Source organism: Pezoporus occidentalis, unplaced genomic scaffold (assembly GCF_034315485.1).
Source record: "Pezoporus occidentalis ecotype Australia unplaced genomic scaffold, CSIRO_AGI_Poc_V1 ctg202, whole genome shotgun sequence".
NCBI classification, from domain to species: Eukaryota; Metazoa; Chordata; class Aves; order Psittaciformes; family Psittacidae; genus Pezoporus; species Pezoporus occidentalis.
In genome coordinates, this window is record NW_026913879.1 from 405,047 (window position 1) to 423,097 (window position 18,051).

Below are 18,051 nucleotides of genomic sequence, written 5' to 3' on the forward strand. Positions count from 1 at the left end.
CGGGGCATGCACAAGGGAAAGAGAAGCGCCCGAGAGCGCAGTCTCCAGAGGCTGCTGAGCAACATGCAAAATACCAAACGAAACTCAAATAAAAGAGGCCAGACCTCGCAATGGATATTCCTCCCCTCGCACCCGCTCCCAGCAGCTCCGGCTTGGAGAAGGCAGAGTCTGCAGCACTGTGAGTTCACAAAGCAACACACGTGGGATCCGGTGCTTGGCTGCAAGGGGGTGGCTGATGGGCTGAGGCTGTCTTGCGGCTCACGTCGCTCTCCTGCCCAGCACTGCAGCTCAGAGAGCTTCTTCCCCTTAGTTCATGCTCCAGAATACTCAGTTGAGGAGTGGGAGATGATAGGTGATAGTTTGCTGTCCACCCTTGTCTCAGGTTTGGCATTTTTCTCACTAGAGCACCAGTAACAAGTGCTGCATCCTTTGCCCTACCAGTACCCAAGGAAGCAGCCCGTAGTGGGGTGAGCAGCCTGTGCTGGTGCTCTCAGCCCTGCTGGCACTCAGAGGTTACACTGGAGAGTTCTGCAGGCTCCAAGGCAGCATAAATTCAGGAAGATAGGGAACATTAATCCCTTCGAAGTGGAAGCAGCTGCCAGCATCTGCTCAAACACCAGTGCAGCTCCACCTCTCCAACGAAGCCACTCGTGGCAGTTTACTCAGAGCCTGACCCCCTCACTCAGTACTGGCTGGTGGCAGTGGCCTAAAGCTCAGGAAACTACTAAAAAGTGTGTGGCAATGCCAAGAGCCCTCTTCCCATAAAGCTTTTGTAAGTCTCTTCATCATGGCTGGAGGATTACACTGCAAGGAGGAAAGTCTATGCCATATGGAAAATACATCATAATCCCAAGTAAAATGCTGTTTGGATAAATATCATTAATACATACATTGCATTCCCACCACTATTCTCAGAGTAAATGTGTTTCACCAGCAATGCTCCTACGTGTCTTGGTCCCAGGACGAGTCTCTGCTCACGGCGAAGCTGGACGGCGACTGTACTGAACTCTGTATCTGTTCACTGGGACCCCATGGACATTCACCGTCTCACAGGTTGTTTTGCAGGGCACCATCTCCTCGTCTTCATCTCCCATTAGCCAGTCTTGCACTACATCAACTGCCTCCATGGTCACATTCTCTTCCAGCCATCTATTGTGCCACTCTTCAAACTGCTGGTGGTGCTTTAGCAGCACCATTGGCTGTACCTGAAAGCAGGACAGTGAAGATCACTGAGAGGTTCCCGAGCCAAAACCTTCCCCTCTTTGCTTGAGATGCACAAGCTTTAGCACGCAATGCAAACAGCAAACCAGGAAATCCCATACCTGCATTAAAGATCTCTATTTCTTAATGTATGCCACTCCCCCTTAAAATCTGCTTGGTAAAGAAAAGGCTGCTAAACTAAACCAAAGTGCAGAGCATTTACCAGCTCTCCTCCATGTTTCATCTGGGTGTAGTTTGCAGGAATTCAGCCACAAGACTTCTTATGGGTACCTGTCTTTGGCTCACATCCTCAACTTCTGCTACTGCCCGAGCTGCAGAGAGAGTAATAGGAGATGCACCTGCTTGGCTCGGCAGAGAGCTCCCCGCCTGTACATGTAATCCTCCGAGTTCATGATGAACATCATTTTGTGGGTGTTGAGCTTGAAGCGGCAGTCCACGTTGCAGGCACTTTCCACCCCGATGAGCCTCTTCCAGGAGCTCTTCACCTCGCTGCGCAGGGCTCTCACCTGCTTACACTGCCACTTGCGGAACTTCTTCAGGTTTCTAGAACATACCAAGGGTTACAAAGCAAGTGTCCCACTGCATTATCCATTCTCTTAAGCTGACAGCACGAACAGAAAACGCCTAGGTCCACATTCAGTGGTCAGACTTTCTCTGGGATCTTCCTCCATCCACTCTGACAAATGCGGAGTGAAATCAGAATAAATTAGGCCCCAGATTTCCCCCAGAATCTCCATTCTAAACACAGGTTCATGAACAAACCTCAGTGCAGCAGTCACAGATTTTTTCTTCAGCACTCTTATGCAGTGCACTGGACTAAGCAGCCCCTTTGGACCTCAAAGATGAGTGCATTTCCCTAGAGTTGCCTTTGTGGCACATCACCTAAAATCACTGCCAGCTGTTACACAGAGCTGCTATAGGCCTGACTCAGGAGAGGGAGCTCACCTTTGCAGAAAGACTGGTTTCAGTAAGAAGCCATCATTCTGGTTGTTTGGAGCTCCTTCTACCCCAACATACTGCTCCATGTAGTTAGCCAGGTGCTGCACAAGAGAGACCGATTTCAAGTCAAATTTCACCCTCTAGACAAACATCACTGCAAAGAACTAGTTTATTTTCAAGCTGCTTTATGTTGAAACCCTTTTGCTAACACATCCATTTCTGTCAGTGACCACAGCCCCACATATAATCTTCCCACCTTCCAGGTGAACTTATCCTCCTGGCAAAGTCTCATGTTTTGGAACAAGAAAGCAGGAAACCATGTCCTTTGCCTGTGGCAGAGCAGACCCTATGGTCACTGTGGTATTACCTGGACCTCCACAGGATCCTCTGTCTGGGTTTCTTCTGTATCCAGAAGCTCAATGGTCATGATTACCTGTCCTTTCCGCTGAAGAAACATTACCTGTAATTAAGTTACAGGCACAAGATATTGGCCACACAGTTCACAATAAAATGCTGTATATTCACAAGTCATCTGGACAACAAATAGGAGCTAGAAGCAAGCAGTAGGGCTTTTCAGTATCACTTTACTGTCTATGCTCTGGTTTTGGTACCTCCTCTCCACACTGCTCTTGCTTATTGTGGCCTTGTTGCTTCCAGCCCCATTTCTCTCAGGTAAAGGCCACACTCGCTTCATGACGTTCTTACCTTGAAACAGTTCTCATCAGCCATGCACCGTTCAGCCTTCCATTGATAGCTGGTCTCCTTCGCTGCCCGGACACAGCGAGAGGACAGGTTACCTCCAGCAGCACCTCGCTTCCTTTCATTCAAATAGAGCTCAACCACCTTCAGGCAGATGTCATCGCTCACTAGATGGTGAAGCTTCCATTAAAAAAGGGGGAATTTGGTCAGCAAGTCTGGGCCAAGACTAAACTCTATGTTATGAAAGAAGCCCAACACCCAACACAGCATCACACCTCAGATAAAACATCAGTTCGAACTCCAGAGACTTTACAACACCTTTCACTCTCTTTTTCATTATTTTGCAATGAAAGGAACAGAGAAGAGTGAGGGGCTGAGGTGCCTTAACTGTAGCAGAACTATAATTACAAGAGAGATTAGAGTAAAAAGGACTTCTTTATTTTTTTGCCTTGGATGTATTTTTGGGAATGGCAGGATTTTGAAAAGACTGGAACTCAAAACTTGTTGGAAAAGGCCAGGAAGGGTAAATCCCCATAGGTGGTGCCTGTACTGCTGCTGAACTCTCTCACTGAACTTCTCTTTGAGTGCTTCCCCTCCGTACTTAACTATGAATCTGCTAAAGTTTAGCGCATCCTTGCATTACAGGGTACAGTGAGAAACCTGTCTGTAGAAAGGGGATGCGTGGCCCCTCAAATGCATAACACTGCCACCCAGTTAGTTACCTGGCGGACAATATTCTGCACCAGCTTGTCCATAGTAAAGCCGATGTAGGCGTGGATAGTGAACATCTCCCTCAGGGTGTCCTCGTACTGTGTTGGGTCAATATTCCCATCCAGCAGACTCCTCACCATATCCAGGAACGCAGGGTAGTACTCCTCCAGTTCCACCTCACCTGGGCAGGGGAAAAGTGCCATCATTCAATGCATGTAAGAGGCAGAGTGAAGTCAAGAGATGCAAGGGACAGCACTGCCTGAGAACCATGACATTCCATGTCCAGAACATGCTTACAGAAACACAGTTTTCCCTAAGGAGTGCTGACAGACTGTAACAACTTTACTTCATGTGCTTCCATGACTGCCTCGTGTAGTTAGCTGCTTTGTTGTGGAGCCATTTACATTGTAAATTGAGGTAACAGATTCATACAATGAGACACTGGAGAGCATCTGCTTCAGTGGGCTTGTGTGAAGTCTCTATGAACTACACACGAAAGCCCTCAGAAGATCAATTACAAACTAGTTACCCTGTCAAATCAGCTGGATCCACAGATCACAGCCCTCACTCCTTACAGACTTGCCTGCTGGTCTCAGTGCCTCAGGTATCTCTAACCAAGCACTAACAACGAGAGCATTAGGAATGGACTATGGCCTGCACTACTCTTACTTGGTTGCTTCAGCCTCAGTTCCATGGCTGGATCGTTGGTTTTTTCCTTCCTTCCCTCACAGAGGAGTTTCTCCCTCTCTTTCTCAGTCCGATATTCTAGAAGCTGCTTCTGAGCTTGACGATAAATCTTTAGGAGCCTCGAGCACAGAGTCTGGTGAAGGCGGAGGAAGAAATACCAGTTATTATTGACAAAGAACAGGCTGTAAACATCATCCAGAGTGTTGTGGGGCTCAGCAGCTGTAACATCACAGAAGGTCGCTTTTGCCTCCAAAGGACTGCTTGGAGGCCCAGGCACGTGTTTCTTGCGTAGCTCAGGAGCATCCAGGTTCTGCCCCTGATGGTTTTCTCTGTCCTCATCTGTTGATTCTTCAGAAATACTGTGCTCAGGGGGCTGAGAGAAAAACAGCTCAGGTATGAAGTGATGCACTATCTGCCGGATGGTGGCTTGATCCTCCTTTTGGATAGTAGGCTGCCTTTTTACATAATAGCTGATAAGAGACGCTGCATCTTCCAAAATCTGCTTATCTTCATAGATAAAGATAAGATGAGGCTCATTTGTGGACGAACTTCTCCCCTCTGAATGCTGCTCCTGATGCTGTAATCAAGAGACAAATAGATAAAGATCCTTCCAATCCATGCTCAAGAGCCATTCCTGCCAGAAGAAATAAGGCAGTATTAATGCTCTGCTATGGGACAGTCATTTCTGACTGAGAACTCCTCAGAGCACTACCACTTCAACAAGGTCCTAGGTGCTACATTAACATCTAGATACTACTATACACGAAGGACATCCGGGGTGGATTAGTCACTAGCACACGCACCTCATCATAGACACTCTCAATTTCATTCAGCAAGCTCTTGGAGCGCAAAGCTTTGGTGTCATTCTGTTTGAAGTTGACTGCCTGGTGGTCGAGGGATTTCAGGTAGGCCTTCTCATACTGCTCCCTCCAAATCTTGTTGAAGCCCTGCTGGGCCTCCCTCCATTCCTCCTCCTTTGCTTTCAATCTGCACAAATGTATAATGGACTTCAGTTCAAAGAGACAAGCACAGTAAGACACACAAAGTATTTCTAATGTAGCCGACTGTGGTGTAATAAAAACTTGTCAGTAACCCTGGAAGCAATAAAGAAAGAAAGAAAGAAGTAAAAGCACCAGCACTGAGGATGAGCTGTCCTTTGGGAAAACATCTACAGAAAACAGTTGCTTTAAAAATTCTCAACCAGTTTCTTAAAAGAACCCAGGTGAACACGGGAGAATGGGAATTACCTCTTAAGAACAACAGGAACGGCAGTAACTGGGTTTTTCTTAAGACTTTCAATGATCTCTGGCGCTTTATCACCATAGATGCGATAGATGGCCCTGCGCTGGATCACTTCTGATGTTCCTCCCAAGCAATCATCCAGTCGGAATTTCTCCTGATCCTCTTGAGTCAGTCGTGACAGTTTCTTCTGCACACTCTCCAGCACACGTATTGTGGCTAAGTTGGTCTCCAAGACGACATCCAACTGTTAAAGAGTTCACAGAAGACACACTGTAAGAACAGGCATAGCAGGAAAATGGAGACCAGTGGCACCTTAAAGTGGAGCTAAGAAGCATCAGCAAAGGTTTCTTACTGGAAAATATACCTCTGCCAGTTCTCCCACAGGTAACATGCTTTACAGAACTGGATTCATGTCTAGAAAGCACTATTAGACTGCAGGCAAGTGGAAAACACCAAACTCTAGGTCAAACCAACAAACACAAGTGGAACTTTCAGCAACTGGCCACCAATTCATTCACTCAAAATCAGAGCTAGAAGTTTTGCTTCCTGAGGAGGAGACAGGCAGAAAAGAGCTCAGTAGTTAGAGGTACCTCAAACCGTTCATCTTCACAGCGATGCAACTGCTCCTCATAAGGAGTCTTCTTGGAGCTGACAAAAGTGGAGTCTTCAGACCAGGATGGAAATGAAACCCATGTATCATTTAACACCTGCAACAATGCAAAGACATGACGTTGAACAGAGCCTTATGAGCCCAGAGCTGTTCTCACCGGGTCTGATACTTCTCTGGTTTCTTTTTGCACAGTTTCTATTGGATGTTTCAGACCTAGTTCGTAAGTCATTGCACTGACTGCTCCACAGATGATGAGAGGTCTGTGTGGAACTGTGCCAGGGCCCTGCTCAGAAAGCACCTGTTTGTGTATGCACACCAACTCAAAAAGACATTAAAAACTGAACTTGAGATGGGCTTAGATAAAATTAGTGGATACTCTGTTTTCAACGAACTGGATGAGTAACTGACGTGAGGTTAAAGCTGGCTAATAGACATTCAAGAGGGGAATCCATGTGCAGAAGCTGTAGCACTAACAATTTATGCCAGTGCAGTGTGTGTATGGGGACTGAAAAGGCTGATCCCAAAGTACCTCCTTGCAAATGGCTGTTCTTCCACTGCACTTTGGCTGCTGATAGGTTTTGGGGAGAGCGCGGTAGCTTGAGCCGATGCGTTTGCAGGAAGCATAATCAATCTCCCGACTCATTCCATCCCCAGATCGGTCGCTCAGTGGAGAAGCAAATGAAAGCTCTTTCACACCAAGGAAGGACTTGAACTGTGCAAAGAGTTCTGGGAATTTCCTTCAAAAACACAGGTAAGTATATTCTGTTATTTCACTCTGACAGTTTTAGGGTGGCTCTTGTGTCTTGAAACTAAAGGAGAAAATCTAAGCAGCATTGCAGCCAAAAATATTTCATCACCATTTCCCTCTGTTGTCATTCTCTCTGAATTATTTTATGGTTTTTTTGATTCAAGGCAGGAAAAGAATTTCCCTTCAGAACCTCACAAATACTCCCCTCAATTGACTGGGGAGTCACTGATCCTTGCCATGCCCTCTTCTGTTGGAAGCCAAACAGCACTAGAGGACTCACATCAGAGCTAGAATTATTTCTCCTTTTCACAGCTTTGCTCTGAGATTTCCTGTTAATACCTGTATTATCCCTTGAGAGATTAGAACAGGGAGTGTGAACAGAGACCACCCTCCAGAATCCATGAGATTCTCTGTCCCCAGTGATTTAATATATCAGGTAGTCTGCTGCTTGTGCAGCATTCAACTGGATGCACAGAGGAAAAGATCCTCCTCAAAATGCTCTTTAAGAGTTGTGTAGATACACTAAAAGACTCAGTTTTTGTTACTCCTCTTCTTGGATTACCCTTCAATTTCTTGCCTGCTACCTAGGAGGTATTTCTGAACTTAAATCCAAAACTTCAGTAGCCAAATTCACAGTGTCTACCAAAAGGAACAGAGTTAAGACCTAAAAAGTACAACATAGAGAAGATAGTCAGGAACTTACCCTAAAAATGGTGTAACTAGCTGGAGCAACTCAGAGCCAGAGACCAACTCCTGGTTGAAAAGAGCAATGCAACGGAGAAAGTTTTCATAGACTTCCTGACTCTTTAGCACCCTACGCACCTAAAGCACAGTTTGGAGAGAAAGGATCAGATCAGTTGAACCCTACTTCTGTTTAGTTCATATTCTAAGCAGTCTGAAGCAATGACACGGTACAATGACACGGGTACAAAGCTCCTTTATGTATTCTACATACAAACCTCTGTCTACACTGCAACACGAAAAGAGAGCATGCACAAAAATGCCCAGTTTCAAACAATAACCTTGTAACTACAGATGGTACCACGAGGAAACACCATTGAAAAACAGAGAAAAACATGTCTGTAGGGGAGAAGCATTCAGGAAAAGCTTAATTATCGGTTTCTGTTCATCCTTCAAACCCACCTATTTTCTCTTTTCCTGGTCTGTCTTTATCTACTACTTGAAGTCAGGCAATTGCTAAGTGCCGGCACACAGATTTGACACAAAACCAACCAAGTAATAACCACATAGCTGGCTGTAAGCAAGCCCACAGAACGGAAGAACAGGCCAGATGCTGACCTTGTCAAAGAAGGAAAACTCTTGCAGTGTTCCGTATTTTCCCACCGTCGCTACTGACAGATCTTTGGTACCTCGCAGCTTCATTTTCTTCTGTTAAAAGAACAGCAGGTATACTTAAATGCTGCCAAATTCCACCCCACTGCCATATACCTGCTCTCTGCAAAGGCTGAAACTTTATTTCCCAAGCAGTGACCTAGCACAGCTGTGTCAAGCCCTCCACAGCACTCTCTACCAAATGACTCCTAGCTAAGGAGAAGAAACCACAACAAAAAAGAATCACTTGAGAAAGAATTCCAAAGAGATTTCCTTGTAGAAGCAATAAATCGGCCCTTTCCAGAGCCAATACTTGGTATAGAAGGTCTTGATACTTAGTGTTCAGCATTCCCACACACATTTAAGCATACTTTAAACATCCCCTTTTAACCCAGTAATTATGATTTTTTAAATCACTTTGACATTTTGTTTCTTGTACCTAACCCCTCAAGGATGTTACTCGTGACAACCTGATCTAAGCAATTACCTAAACACAAGGGAGTAACATCAAGTTATCCGAAGTTTTTACTTGCTAAAAGATACCTTTGCAGGGCCAGAAACAGGACGCAACAGCAGTGGTCTGGATCGCTTTTTGCTGTGTTCCAGGTTCTTCTCATGCTCAGTTTTCTGGACACTGTTCACTTCACATGGTCCATTTCCTGTGAACTGAAGTGAATAAATAATGATTTCAACATTCTCTTCTTGATCAGTCCAACTGAAGAGCCCTACACATCTGAACAGGACACAAAGCATGTAGTTAAGTCACCTGTGCTGCAAAATACAATGAAAAGGAGCAAAATTGACCTACTGGCTGTATGTTTTCCCATTATGTTTTGCATTCCTACAGCTCCTTTATGTATTCTACATACAAACAGAGAGTGTTCAATATTCTGCCTTGTTCCAAGCTTACACGTACCAAAGACCTTTTAGCCTCTGGGAGGAACTGTCCAAACTCAGAAAGCAGATCCTCCTGTCCCCTGAAGAGATTTGCCACTTCAGTGAACACTTCTTCCTCTGACATGCCTCGAAACGGTCGGCCTTTAGTGTTCAGCTGCTCTTTCTGAAAAGGTCCACACAGATGGGACACAGTCAAAACCAGACCTCACCCTGCCAGAAAACCCCTAAGAGCCCAAACCCCCTGTGCTACACACACTTGTAATAACTATCAGACAGCCCCAGGTTCTAACAGTGCATCCAAGTAGCACTAAATCAACCAAAGGGTAAGACAGATCCAATTATGACCCCTTTACACCTCAAACCATGGAAGGTTCTACGATCAGAATAGAGATATCTCTGAGGCAATTGTTGGACAACTGCCTGTTCAACAGGCAGACATTTCAGTTGACAACAGCTACTCGAACAGCTACAGTGCAAACCCACAACGTCTTCTATGGAAGAGTTTACCTGGTAAGTATGAAGAATTTCTAAAAAGGATCTGTAAATCTCTGGATGGTCAAGGAAACGCGTTTTGATTTTATTCACGTAACTGATAGCATTATTGAACTCTACAGAATCAGATTCCAAAGGAAGTTGGGATTTATCTTCTTTGTATGGAAGCTGTTGCCTGAACTCCTCGGAGCAGTCGCTGTGATTGTGGGAGTTCTCCTGGGAGTAATGCAGCAGCAGCCCGCTGCCGGGGAGAGCGCTGGGAACAGGCTCTGAGGGCACCTAGTGGCATAAGAGACACAAGACAGCGACTTGTACGGAAACATAGGTGCAAGTTCAACAACCGAGCATCAGTACTTTCAAGCTGCTTAGCTAAAAAAGATAAGCACATGAAGAAGAAAGAAGAAAGATTTAATTAGCCAATAAATTGCCCTCCCTATTTTATTAACACCATCAGCTTAAAAATATCCCTTAAGTCGTACCGGTTATGAACCATCTGGCTCATGACCACATTTGACTGCCACTGCATCATCCCCTACCCTCGAGAGGGTGTCCCAAACACCACACCCCACCGTCTCTGTTACCACTGTCTTATTTCAGAAGCACTGAGTTTTAAGACACACATTAAAACATAAGGCTTGTGCAGATGCCGAATCTCTAAGCAACAGAGAGATCTAAGGGAACAGAGATCTGAAAGATCTTTACTCCTACTAATTAAACCACAAGTTTATCAGTCATTTGTTCAAGCAATAGCTCTGTTTCATCCTCCACAACCACACAAGAACAACAAAAAAGCAGCAGAGGCCAACATGTATCCATCTGTATTACACCAGATGTCTTTCCCTGCAGGATGTTTGCAACTGCCTGGCAATACCCAGCGTGTGTTTTCTTCCCAGTGTCTCAGTGGAAGACTGGAAATGTGATTGTCACAAGAGATGTGCAGAGTGACACATGTAATGGAATTGAGGTAGAGAATACGAGCTCTGTAACCTACCTGACTGTTCAAAGGTGACTGTATATTTAACTTCCCATTCTTTGGAATTTCTATCCTGTAGCCCAGAGGGAGGAAAGCGTTGAATCCTACAATGAGGTCAGGATGCTCATGGAAAAGCTGTGAAACGCGTCGGATTACTCCAGGTGTGTCAATGCTAAAATTGAGAGGAGTTTGTTACTTGTGTCCCCCTCACAAACACAAACTAAGCCTAAGAAATGCCATAGGTATGCCAAGCATCCGGCTTCTCACAGATGCGCTTTTTAACAAGCAAGTTTGGGAACCTCACACCCAGAAATGAGCCCAAGCAGAGGGAATGCCCACTGCAGCTGACGGCCACCACCTCTAGGGCTGGTGACATTGTCTATTGACTGGGAAATACAAACACATTTCCCTTTTCCCCCTGTACTAGGCACTGGTGAGGCCAAACCTCAAATTCTGTGCTCAGTTTTGGGCCCCTCACTACAAGAGAGACACTGAGGTGCTGGATGGGGCCAGAGCAGGGCACTGGAGCTGGTGTCGGGCCTGGAGCCCAAGTGTGATGGGAAACGGCTGAGGGACCTGGGGGGGTCAGTCTGGAGAAGAGAAGGCTCAGGGGGGACCTGATTGCTGCCTACAAGTGCCTGACAGGAGGATGGAGCCAGGAGGGGCTGGGCTCTGTCCCAAGGATGGGACAAGAGGAAACAACCTCAAGCTGCACCAGGGCGGGTTCAGATTGGAGATTAGGGCCAATTTCTTCACAGAGAGGGTCATCAAGTATTGGAAGAGGCTGTTCAGGGCAGTGGTGGAGTCACTGTCCCTGGAAGTGTTTAAAAACTCTGCAGATGAGGCCCTCAGTGATATGGGTTACTGGTGGCCTTGGCAGTCTTGGTGTAATGGTTGGACTTGATGATCTTTTCCAACCTCTTTGATTCTATTCGTGTGGCTTTTGGCTCTTGAAAACGATGGGATGGACAGAGACCTTCCACCTCCAGTGTCCAGTGACTGCACTACTGGGAGAGAGGCCAGCAGGATGGCCTCTGTGTGTCTGTGAGACGGAAAGGTGGCAGGAGGGCTGGGGGACCCTGCAAAGGCAGAGGAGCTCCCCAGAGCCGCCAGGGCCTTACCTCTGGCTCTTGAACTCTTTCATGATCTCCAGGAAGCCGTTGTAGGTGGCGGGGTCGCTGCCGAAGCGGATCTTCACCTGGTCCAGGTAGGAAAGCGCATCCTCCACCTGCAGGGTGAGAACACGGGTGAGGCCCAGAAAGGGAGCACAGACCCGGGGACACCCCAGGGCAATGAGCGAGGTGGGAACAGGCCCTGAGGGGAGCCCCACAGCTCTAAGAAAGGAGCAGCAGCCCGGGGAGGGGAACACGGTACCAGATGGAGGCCGAGCAGGCAGGCCCGTACCGGGGCGGGGGGGCTCACGGCGCTGGATGAGGATGGCAAAGGCACGGAGGGGGACAGGGGCGCAGGTCCCCGGGGAGGGTGAGAGCAGCACCAGAGGAGAACAGGCCCGGGGGGGTGTCACCGTACGGGGGAGGGAGGGCAGGCCCAAGGAGACCCCACGGTACCGGGAGACGGGGACGGGGGTGCCCCGCGGCACCGGGAGGGAAAGGCCCCGGAACGCCGCGCGGTACCGTCAGGGGGAGCGGGCAGGGCCGCCCCGGGAGGGGGTCGAGGAGCGGCCCTTGGCGGGGGTGGGGAAGGTGGGGGGGGAGGGTCCCGGCGGGGCGGTCTCCGCACTCACATGCACCGGCAGCTTCTCCTGCGCCGCGGCCCGGCCACCGCCGCCCCATCGCGGGGCGCTGCCCCCCCGGCCGCCGCCGCCCCCCGCCGCCATGTTGGGAGTGCGGGCAGGAGCGCGCCCCCCCCTCCCCTTCCCTTCCCTTCCCTGCCCCCGCCGTCAGCGCGTGCGGAGCGCGCCTGCGTCATCGCGTACGGCGCCTGCCGCCCGCAGCGGAACCTTCGCGGCCGCCGTGGGCTTCCGGCCGTTCAAGCGCCATGGCGGGAGCCGCGCCTCAGAGGGTGAGCGGGGGGGGGATCGCCGAGGGCTCCGGGATGGGGGCTCCACTGCACCCCCGGTGCCTGTGTGCGGGGAGCGGGGACGGGGCGAGCCCCGGTGGGGCCTGCTGCGGCTGGGGGGACGCGCCAGAGCCAGCTCCGGTGTAGCCGGGTAGAGCGGGGGGGGGGGGGTCACTGAGGTACCGGACGGCAGCAGGGTTGTGCCGGGGTATCCGGGGGCTGGATGACGGCAGCCAGGGAGCTCTCGGCAGTGTTTGGTGTTGGAATTGTAAGGCACTAAGGCAAAAGGAGAGAGGGACCCTCCGGAGGGACCTCGACACGCTTGGGAGGTGGGCTGGTGCCAGCCTCATGGAGTTTAACCATGCCAAGTGCAAGGTCCTACACCTGGGTCGGAGCAATCCCAGGCACAGCTACAGGTTGGGCAGAGAAGAGATTCAGAGCAGCCCAAGGAGAAGGACTTGGGGGTGTTGGTTGATGAGAAAATGAACATGAGCCGGCTTCAGTGTGTGCTTGCAGCCCAGAAACCAACCGTGTCCTGGGCTGCATCCAAAGGAGCATGACCAGCAGGTCCAAGGAGGTGATCCTGCCCCTCTGCTCTGCTCTGGTGAGACCTCACCTGGAGCATTGTGTGCAGTTCTGGTGTCCTCAACATAAAAAGGACATGGAACTGTTGGAACAAGTCCAGAGGAGGCCACGAGGATGATCAGGGGCTGGAGCATCTCCTGTATGAAGATAGGCTGAGGAAGTTGGGGCTGTTCAGCCTGGAGAAGAGAAGGCTGCGTGGAGAACTCATAGCAGCCTTCCAGTATCTGAAGGGGGCCTATAGGGATGCTGGGGAGGGACTCTTCATTAGGGACTGTAGTGACAGGACAAGGGGTACCGGGTTAAAACTGAAACAGGGGAAGTTTGGATTGGATGTAAGGAGGAAATTGTTTCCTGTGAGGGTGCTGAGGCACTGGACTGGGTTGCCCAGGGAGGTTGTGAATGCTCCATCCCTGGCGGTGTTCAAGGCCAGGTTGGACAGAGCCTTGGGTGAGATGGTCTAGTGTGACCCTGCCCATGGCAGGGGGGTTGGAAGTGGGTGATCTTAAGGTCCTTTCCAACCCTAACTATTCTATGAGTCTAAGTGCCCAGGCTCAGCCCTGGGTGTTTGTGCTCTTTTAGCCTATCTGCTTTTGACACCATTGAGCAGGTTTGAGAGCACTTGCTGGTGTGAATGAGGCGCCCAGAGGAGTTTCCTTGGCTGTGCTGTTGCTTGCTTGAGTTTTCCCTGTCTGTTTTCCTGGGTTTGACCACGATAGATGTGGCTCTTAGGCAGAAGCTCTTCCCTGTGAGGGTGCTGAGGCGCTGGCACAGGGTGCCCAGAGAAGCTGTGGCTGCCCCATCCCTGGCAGTGTTCAAGGCCAGGTTGGACACAGGGGCTTGGAGCAAGCTGCTCCAGTGGAAGGGGTCCCTGCCCATGGCAGGGGTTGGAGCTGGGTGAGCCTTAAGGTCCCTTCCAACCCAAAGCAGTCTGTGGTTTCATGAAAATCAACCTTGGTGCTGGGGATAGCTTGCTGTGTGTTGTTTTAACCAGATGTGTACAGGATTTGGGTATTCTTTCTCACTCCTGGGAATCCTGTCAGTTGGATCCTCCCTGACAGCTCAGGGCAGTAACTGACCGTTGACACTGTCTTACCACTGTAGTACCTTAGAATAGCACATCTCATGTTCCTGCTGACAGAACTCCAAGTCCCAGAGGCACTGCAGGGAATCTCCACATCCACTGAGCGCTCGCTCTTCTCTGTGGCTGCTTTCCAAAGAGGAGATCTGGCTTCTGTGACCTTCCAAAGGAAACACTTGGGTGTGAGGGCAGTCATAAAGGAATAAGCCCTCGCTAGTTGTGCCATAGAGGACTCTGTAACCTGCAAGGACAGCACTCTGGAAATCAGAGTGCCAGGGATCTCAGTTTTAAGGGGGTAGATATTGATCTCTGGGCATGGGTCTGCAGGGATAATATCCAGCATGAGGACTAAATCATCACATGCTATGGCAAGCTGCTTTTCCTGCTTGTTGATTGCTATGTCCTTGACTGGTTTTGGTGATTCTGGAAGCGGGATGCATGCACGCAAAGGGGAGAGGCTGTTCTTGATAGCACAGACAGGAAAGAGGCATTTTGAGGTCGTTATTGTGCTGTGTGTCCCCAACCAGACCCCCCCGTACTGTCTGAACCCCAGGGTCTGTGCCCAGAGGAAGATTAGGTTCCCTCAGACATATCTAGGTCAGTGTGCGCTTTTGTTGTCCTGACGACAAAATGACCCACTTTATCCTCATTTGTTAAAGCAAAGGCGAATGGGGCTGGTGCCTGACAGAGCACAAAGGCAAACGGACCTTGAGGAATCCTGCCTTTGTGCAAGCTCACGGGCAAAACTGGGTTTCTACAGAAACAGATGTTCTCTCCTCCTTGCTCTCTCTATTTACCATGTTTCTTGGATCTCATTGGTAACAGATGGATGATTGGGTATATTTTGGAGCTGTATCTGTCCCCAGGACTAATCCTACTTCTGAGGAGCCCCGATGAGCGTTGTGTGTAGGGCCCCACCAGGTGGTTGGAGAAATCCACACAGTGGCATGAGAACAGGATGGGGACAGACCCTGCAGGAGCTCAGGCACTGCTGGCAGAGCCTCCCCATTCCCTCTGGGGAAGCAGGCACGAAGAAAAGAACCCTTTCCCTCTGGTGGAAGTGTCTTGAGGGCAATCAGGCACAACTTGCACAAATATTTAATTGGTGATTTATTTACCTGTGGCTTCACTTATGCCCCCTGGGGCTGTGTGTTTATTCTCTTTGCTCAGCAACTTTCTGAACCCAAAACAAGCTGAGGAGGCAACCTGGCACTTCTGCAGGTGTCTCAGCCTCCTCTCCCCTTCTGCAAGGCTTAACATTCCGGGTGTGGGTTTCTGTTGGGGGCTCTTATCAAAGTGCTTCAAGGAAGCTGAGGTGGGCTGTGCTGTGGGGAGCTTTCAGGGGTTAGGAGTGATTGGAGGAGTTTGAATAGGGCAGAAGCATAGAAGAGGCATCAGCCTGCAGTGTGACACCCTGCTGTGTCCCTGGTGGCTTTTTCATTTCTGGCTCTTTCCATGGGGAATTTGTGTTTATTCCTTAGTTACTGAGGAATAAACCTCTGCAATATTGATGTAGTCTGCAGGAAGTAAGCTTGGAACAAGAGCTTCTTGCCTTACATGTTTCTCCATCTGCCTCTTATATCTGCTAGTTAGTACATACAATATTCTGCTCTGAAGAGCCTCTGTGTTCAGGGCTGGACTCTGTGTGTGTGCGTGCCAGAGCTCCTTTTGTCTTCTAGGGACTACCAGCAGTTGCTGACATCTCAGCCCCATCAGCTAGCTGATTCCTGAAGCTGCTCAGGGAGGTTGATTGCTTTTGAGCACCACCTTTACTTGTGCAGTGGACCTTCTGAGTGTGTGTGGCCTGCTCTGCATGTCTCACTTTAGCCGTAGGGACTGGGTAAGCACTGGGGTGGCAGCACTTACAACAAAGGTGGAACCAGCCAAAATTTCTGACAGGCTTCTGTTTCCTCTAGAGAGAGTTGTGTGTTTCTGTGATCAGGGTCTACAAGCTCAGAAATACCCCATCTCAAGTCAGTTGCCTGCAGAAAAATATAGGTTTGAAGGTTCTAGTTACCTTAACTACCCCTGAAGTACATCCAGAGCAATTTATACATGGAACTTGTTTTACAATTGAACATAGAAACAAAAGGATGATGGAAACCCTCAAGTCCAGGTGCTTGAGGGTGATCAGCCACCTAACTCTGTATTGAAATCCATACGACTCAAGCATACTTTATCCAAAAGTTGTAGGAAATCAATACAGCAGTATTTGACTCCAAGGAGGCTTCTAAGCAGATAGAAAACCTATGAGCATTTGGGTGGTTCTTTTCCTCCATCACACGTATTTTGATGACCTCTGGACAGGATAGAACAGGAAAGGAGTTGATTTACCTCCAAGGTTTCCATATCTCTGCAGGCTTGTGACCACGTTACTGCATTACCGTTGTTTCAAGGTTCTGTTCTGGCTTGTCACACTCTGGTTTCATTTGCTAATATGAAAACTCTGGATCTGGAAATTTTGACTTGCATAGTTCTAGTACGCAATACAGCAGCATTGATCCAGAAACATGTATTTCTTGCCTCTTGCTGTGGCAAATCCTCCATCCTATTTGAAGAGCACTCAGCCACACTGCTTGCTATCTCAGCAGTGATAAATACCCACAATAAAAGGCAGTTCTGTCCACAGGGAATCTTTTCATACGGAGTTAAGTCTGTGAAATTTTATGGCCTCTTCCCCTGCTGTGCTTTTTTCCAGGAGAGATTGCCACTTTCTGGAAGAATCTTTGTGATAGCTTTTAAGTGACATATTCACTGAGTTAAATCAACAGGCGAGGTAAACTGAAGATAAAGTCAGAAGACAAAGCAAATAGGAAGAAAAGTAAGGGCAAATACGCACACAAACACCAACAGGAGTGTCATTCCCAGCACCCACATGCGCTGCTCACTGATTCATAGGTCTTCTGTTCACAGATACTTTTCATACCTGCATAATTAAAAGACATGGGGGAACAGAAAGGGCATTTTTCTCCTTACATGTTTTTATCATATGAGTTTATAATTTCTTCAGAACTGGAATATTCTCTTCCCAAAAGTATGTAAACATTTATGGCACTACACAATCATGTGACAAAGCATGTGACAAGGGGGGATGCTAAATTTAGGGTGGGAAATGGCTCTGTCTACAGCTTTCCTTGGGACTGTTCTAAGTGAAAAGTGATCCATAATGAAATCTGTGCCAGTGTCAGGTGAGGAAAGAGCTCCCTTGGGTTTGGAATTATTGTGTCTGCAGTGCTGTCCAACAGGGAGCAAGCACTCTCACTGTAATACCCCTGGAATAATTCATTAGCTCTCACCAAAGCTGCAGTAGTTACGGGAAGTCCTTGTGTCACTTTACATGCCAGCCCACATGGATTTCAAACCTTACAGGGAGAGAGTGGGTTTAACTTAGATCCTTGTCTTTCGGTGAAAATCCAGTCCCATGGCACATCCTCCATCCCAAAGCTATTCCTGGAAGTACATGAGGTCTGCCACAACTTGGACAGGTGCTGTAGGCAAAACCCTTACCACTGCATGCCTACTAATTTCAGCTTGTCTGCAGTTCTTGTGCATTCCTTCCAGAAACTGCAGCTCTGGTTGTGTGAATGCGGACCTGTCTGCTGGAATGCTGGAACAAATGGTGTATTCATCATCTTGCATCCTACTAGAGGAGATGCTGCAGTGTTTTCTTTCTTTAGAAGGCACTTTTTGTGGAATCAGAGCCTATTGAGCCCGTGTTTTCTTATTTAAAATGGAGGCAGAGTGAATACTTTTCAGAAGAAAGGGAAACTGAGTTTTATAATTCCTGAAAATCTGAGTCATTGCTACCCGCTGCCAGT

The 18,051-nt window shown here is 48.5% G+C and overlaps 1 protein-coding gene across 1 annotated transcript; it reads right to left on the minus strand.

The window, feature by feature from the left end:
* Window positions 1-873: 873 nt before the first annotated feature.
* SIN3B (SIN3 transcription regulator family member B) lies at window positions 874-12,409 on the minus strand. The gene is made up of 19 exons (XM_062618685.1): window positions 12,296-12,409; window positions 11,673-11,779; window positions 10,570-10,723; window positions 9,594-9,857; window positions 9,106-9,249; window positions 8,733-8,855; window positions 8,157-8,246; window positions 7,561-7,679; window positions 6,639-6,846; window positions 6,090-6,206; window positions 5,505-5,743; window positions 5,061-5,244; window positions 4,240-4,834; window positions 3,582-3,751; window positions 2,866-3,039; window positions 2,528-2,620; window positions 2,167-2,261; window positions 1,560-1,764; window positions 874-1,205 (listed from the first exon to the last, which is right to left on the minus strand). Exons 1-19 carry the CDS (start codon window positions 12,386-12,388, stop codon window positions 975-977), a joined length of 3,405 nt encoding a protein of 1,134 aa, XP_062474669.1. The 5' UTR covers window positions 12,389-12,409; the 3' UTR covers window positions 874-974.
* Between the last annotated feature and the right edge of the window lie 5,642 nt (window positions 12,410-18,051).

Coding starts and splice junctions, on each gene's coding strand:
- SIN3B (XM_062618685.1), bottom strand. CDS start 12,388: ATGGCGGCGGGGGGCGGCGGCGGCCGGGGGGGCAGCGCCCCGCGATGG. Junction 6,847..7,560: donor CTAGTTACACCATTTTTAGG/GTAAGTTCCTGA, acceptor GTGTTTTTGAAG/GAAATTCCCAGAACTCTTTG. Junction 4,835..5,060: donor TTGAGAGTGTCTATGATGAG/GTGCGTGTGCTA, acceptor TCTTGATTACAG/CATCAGGAGCAGCATTCAGA.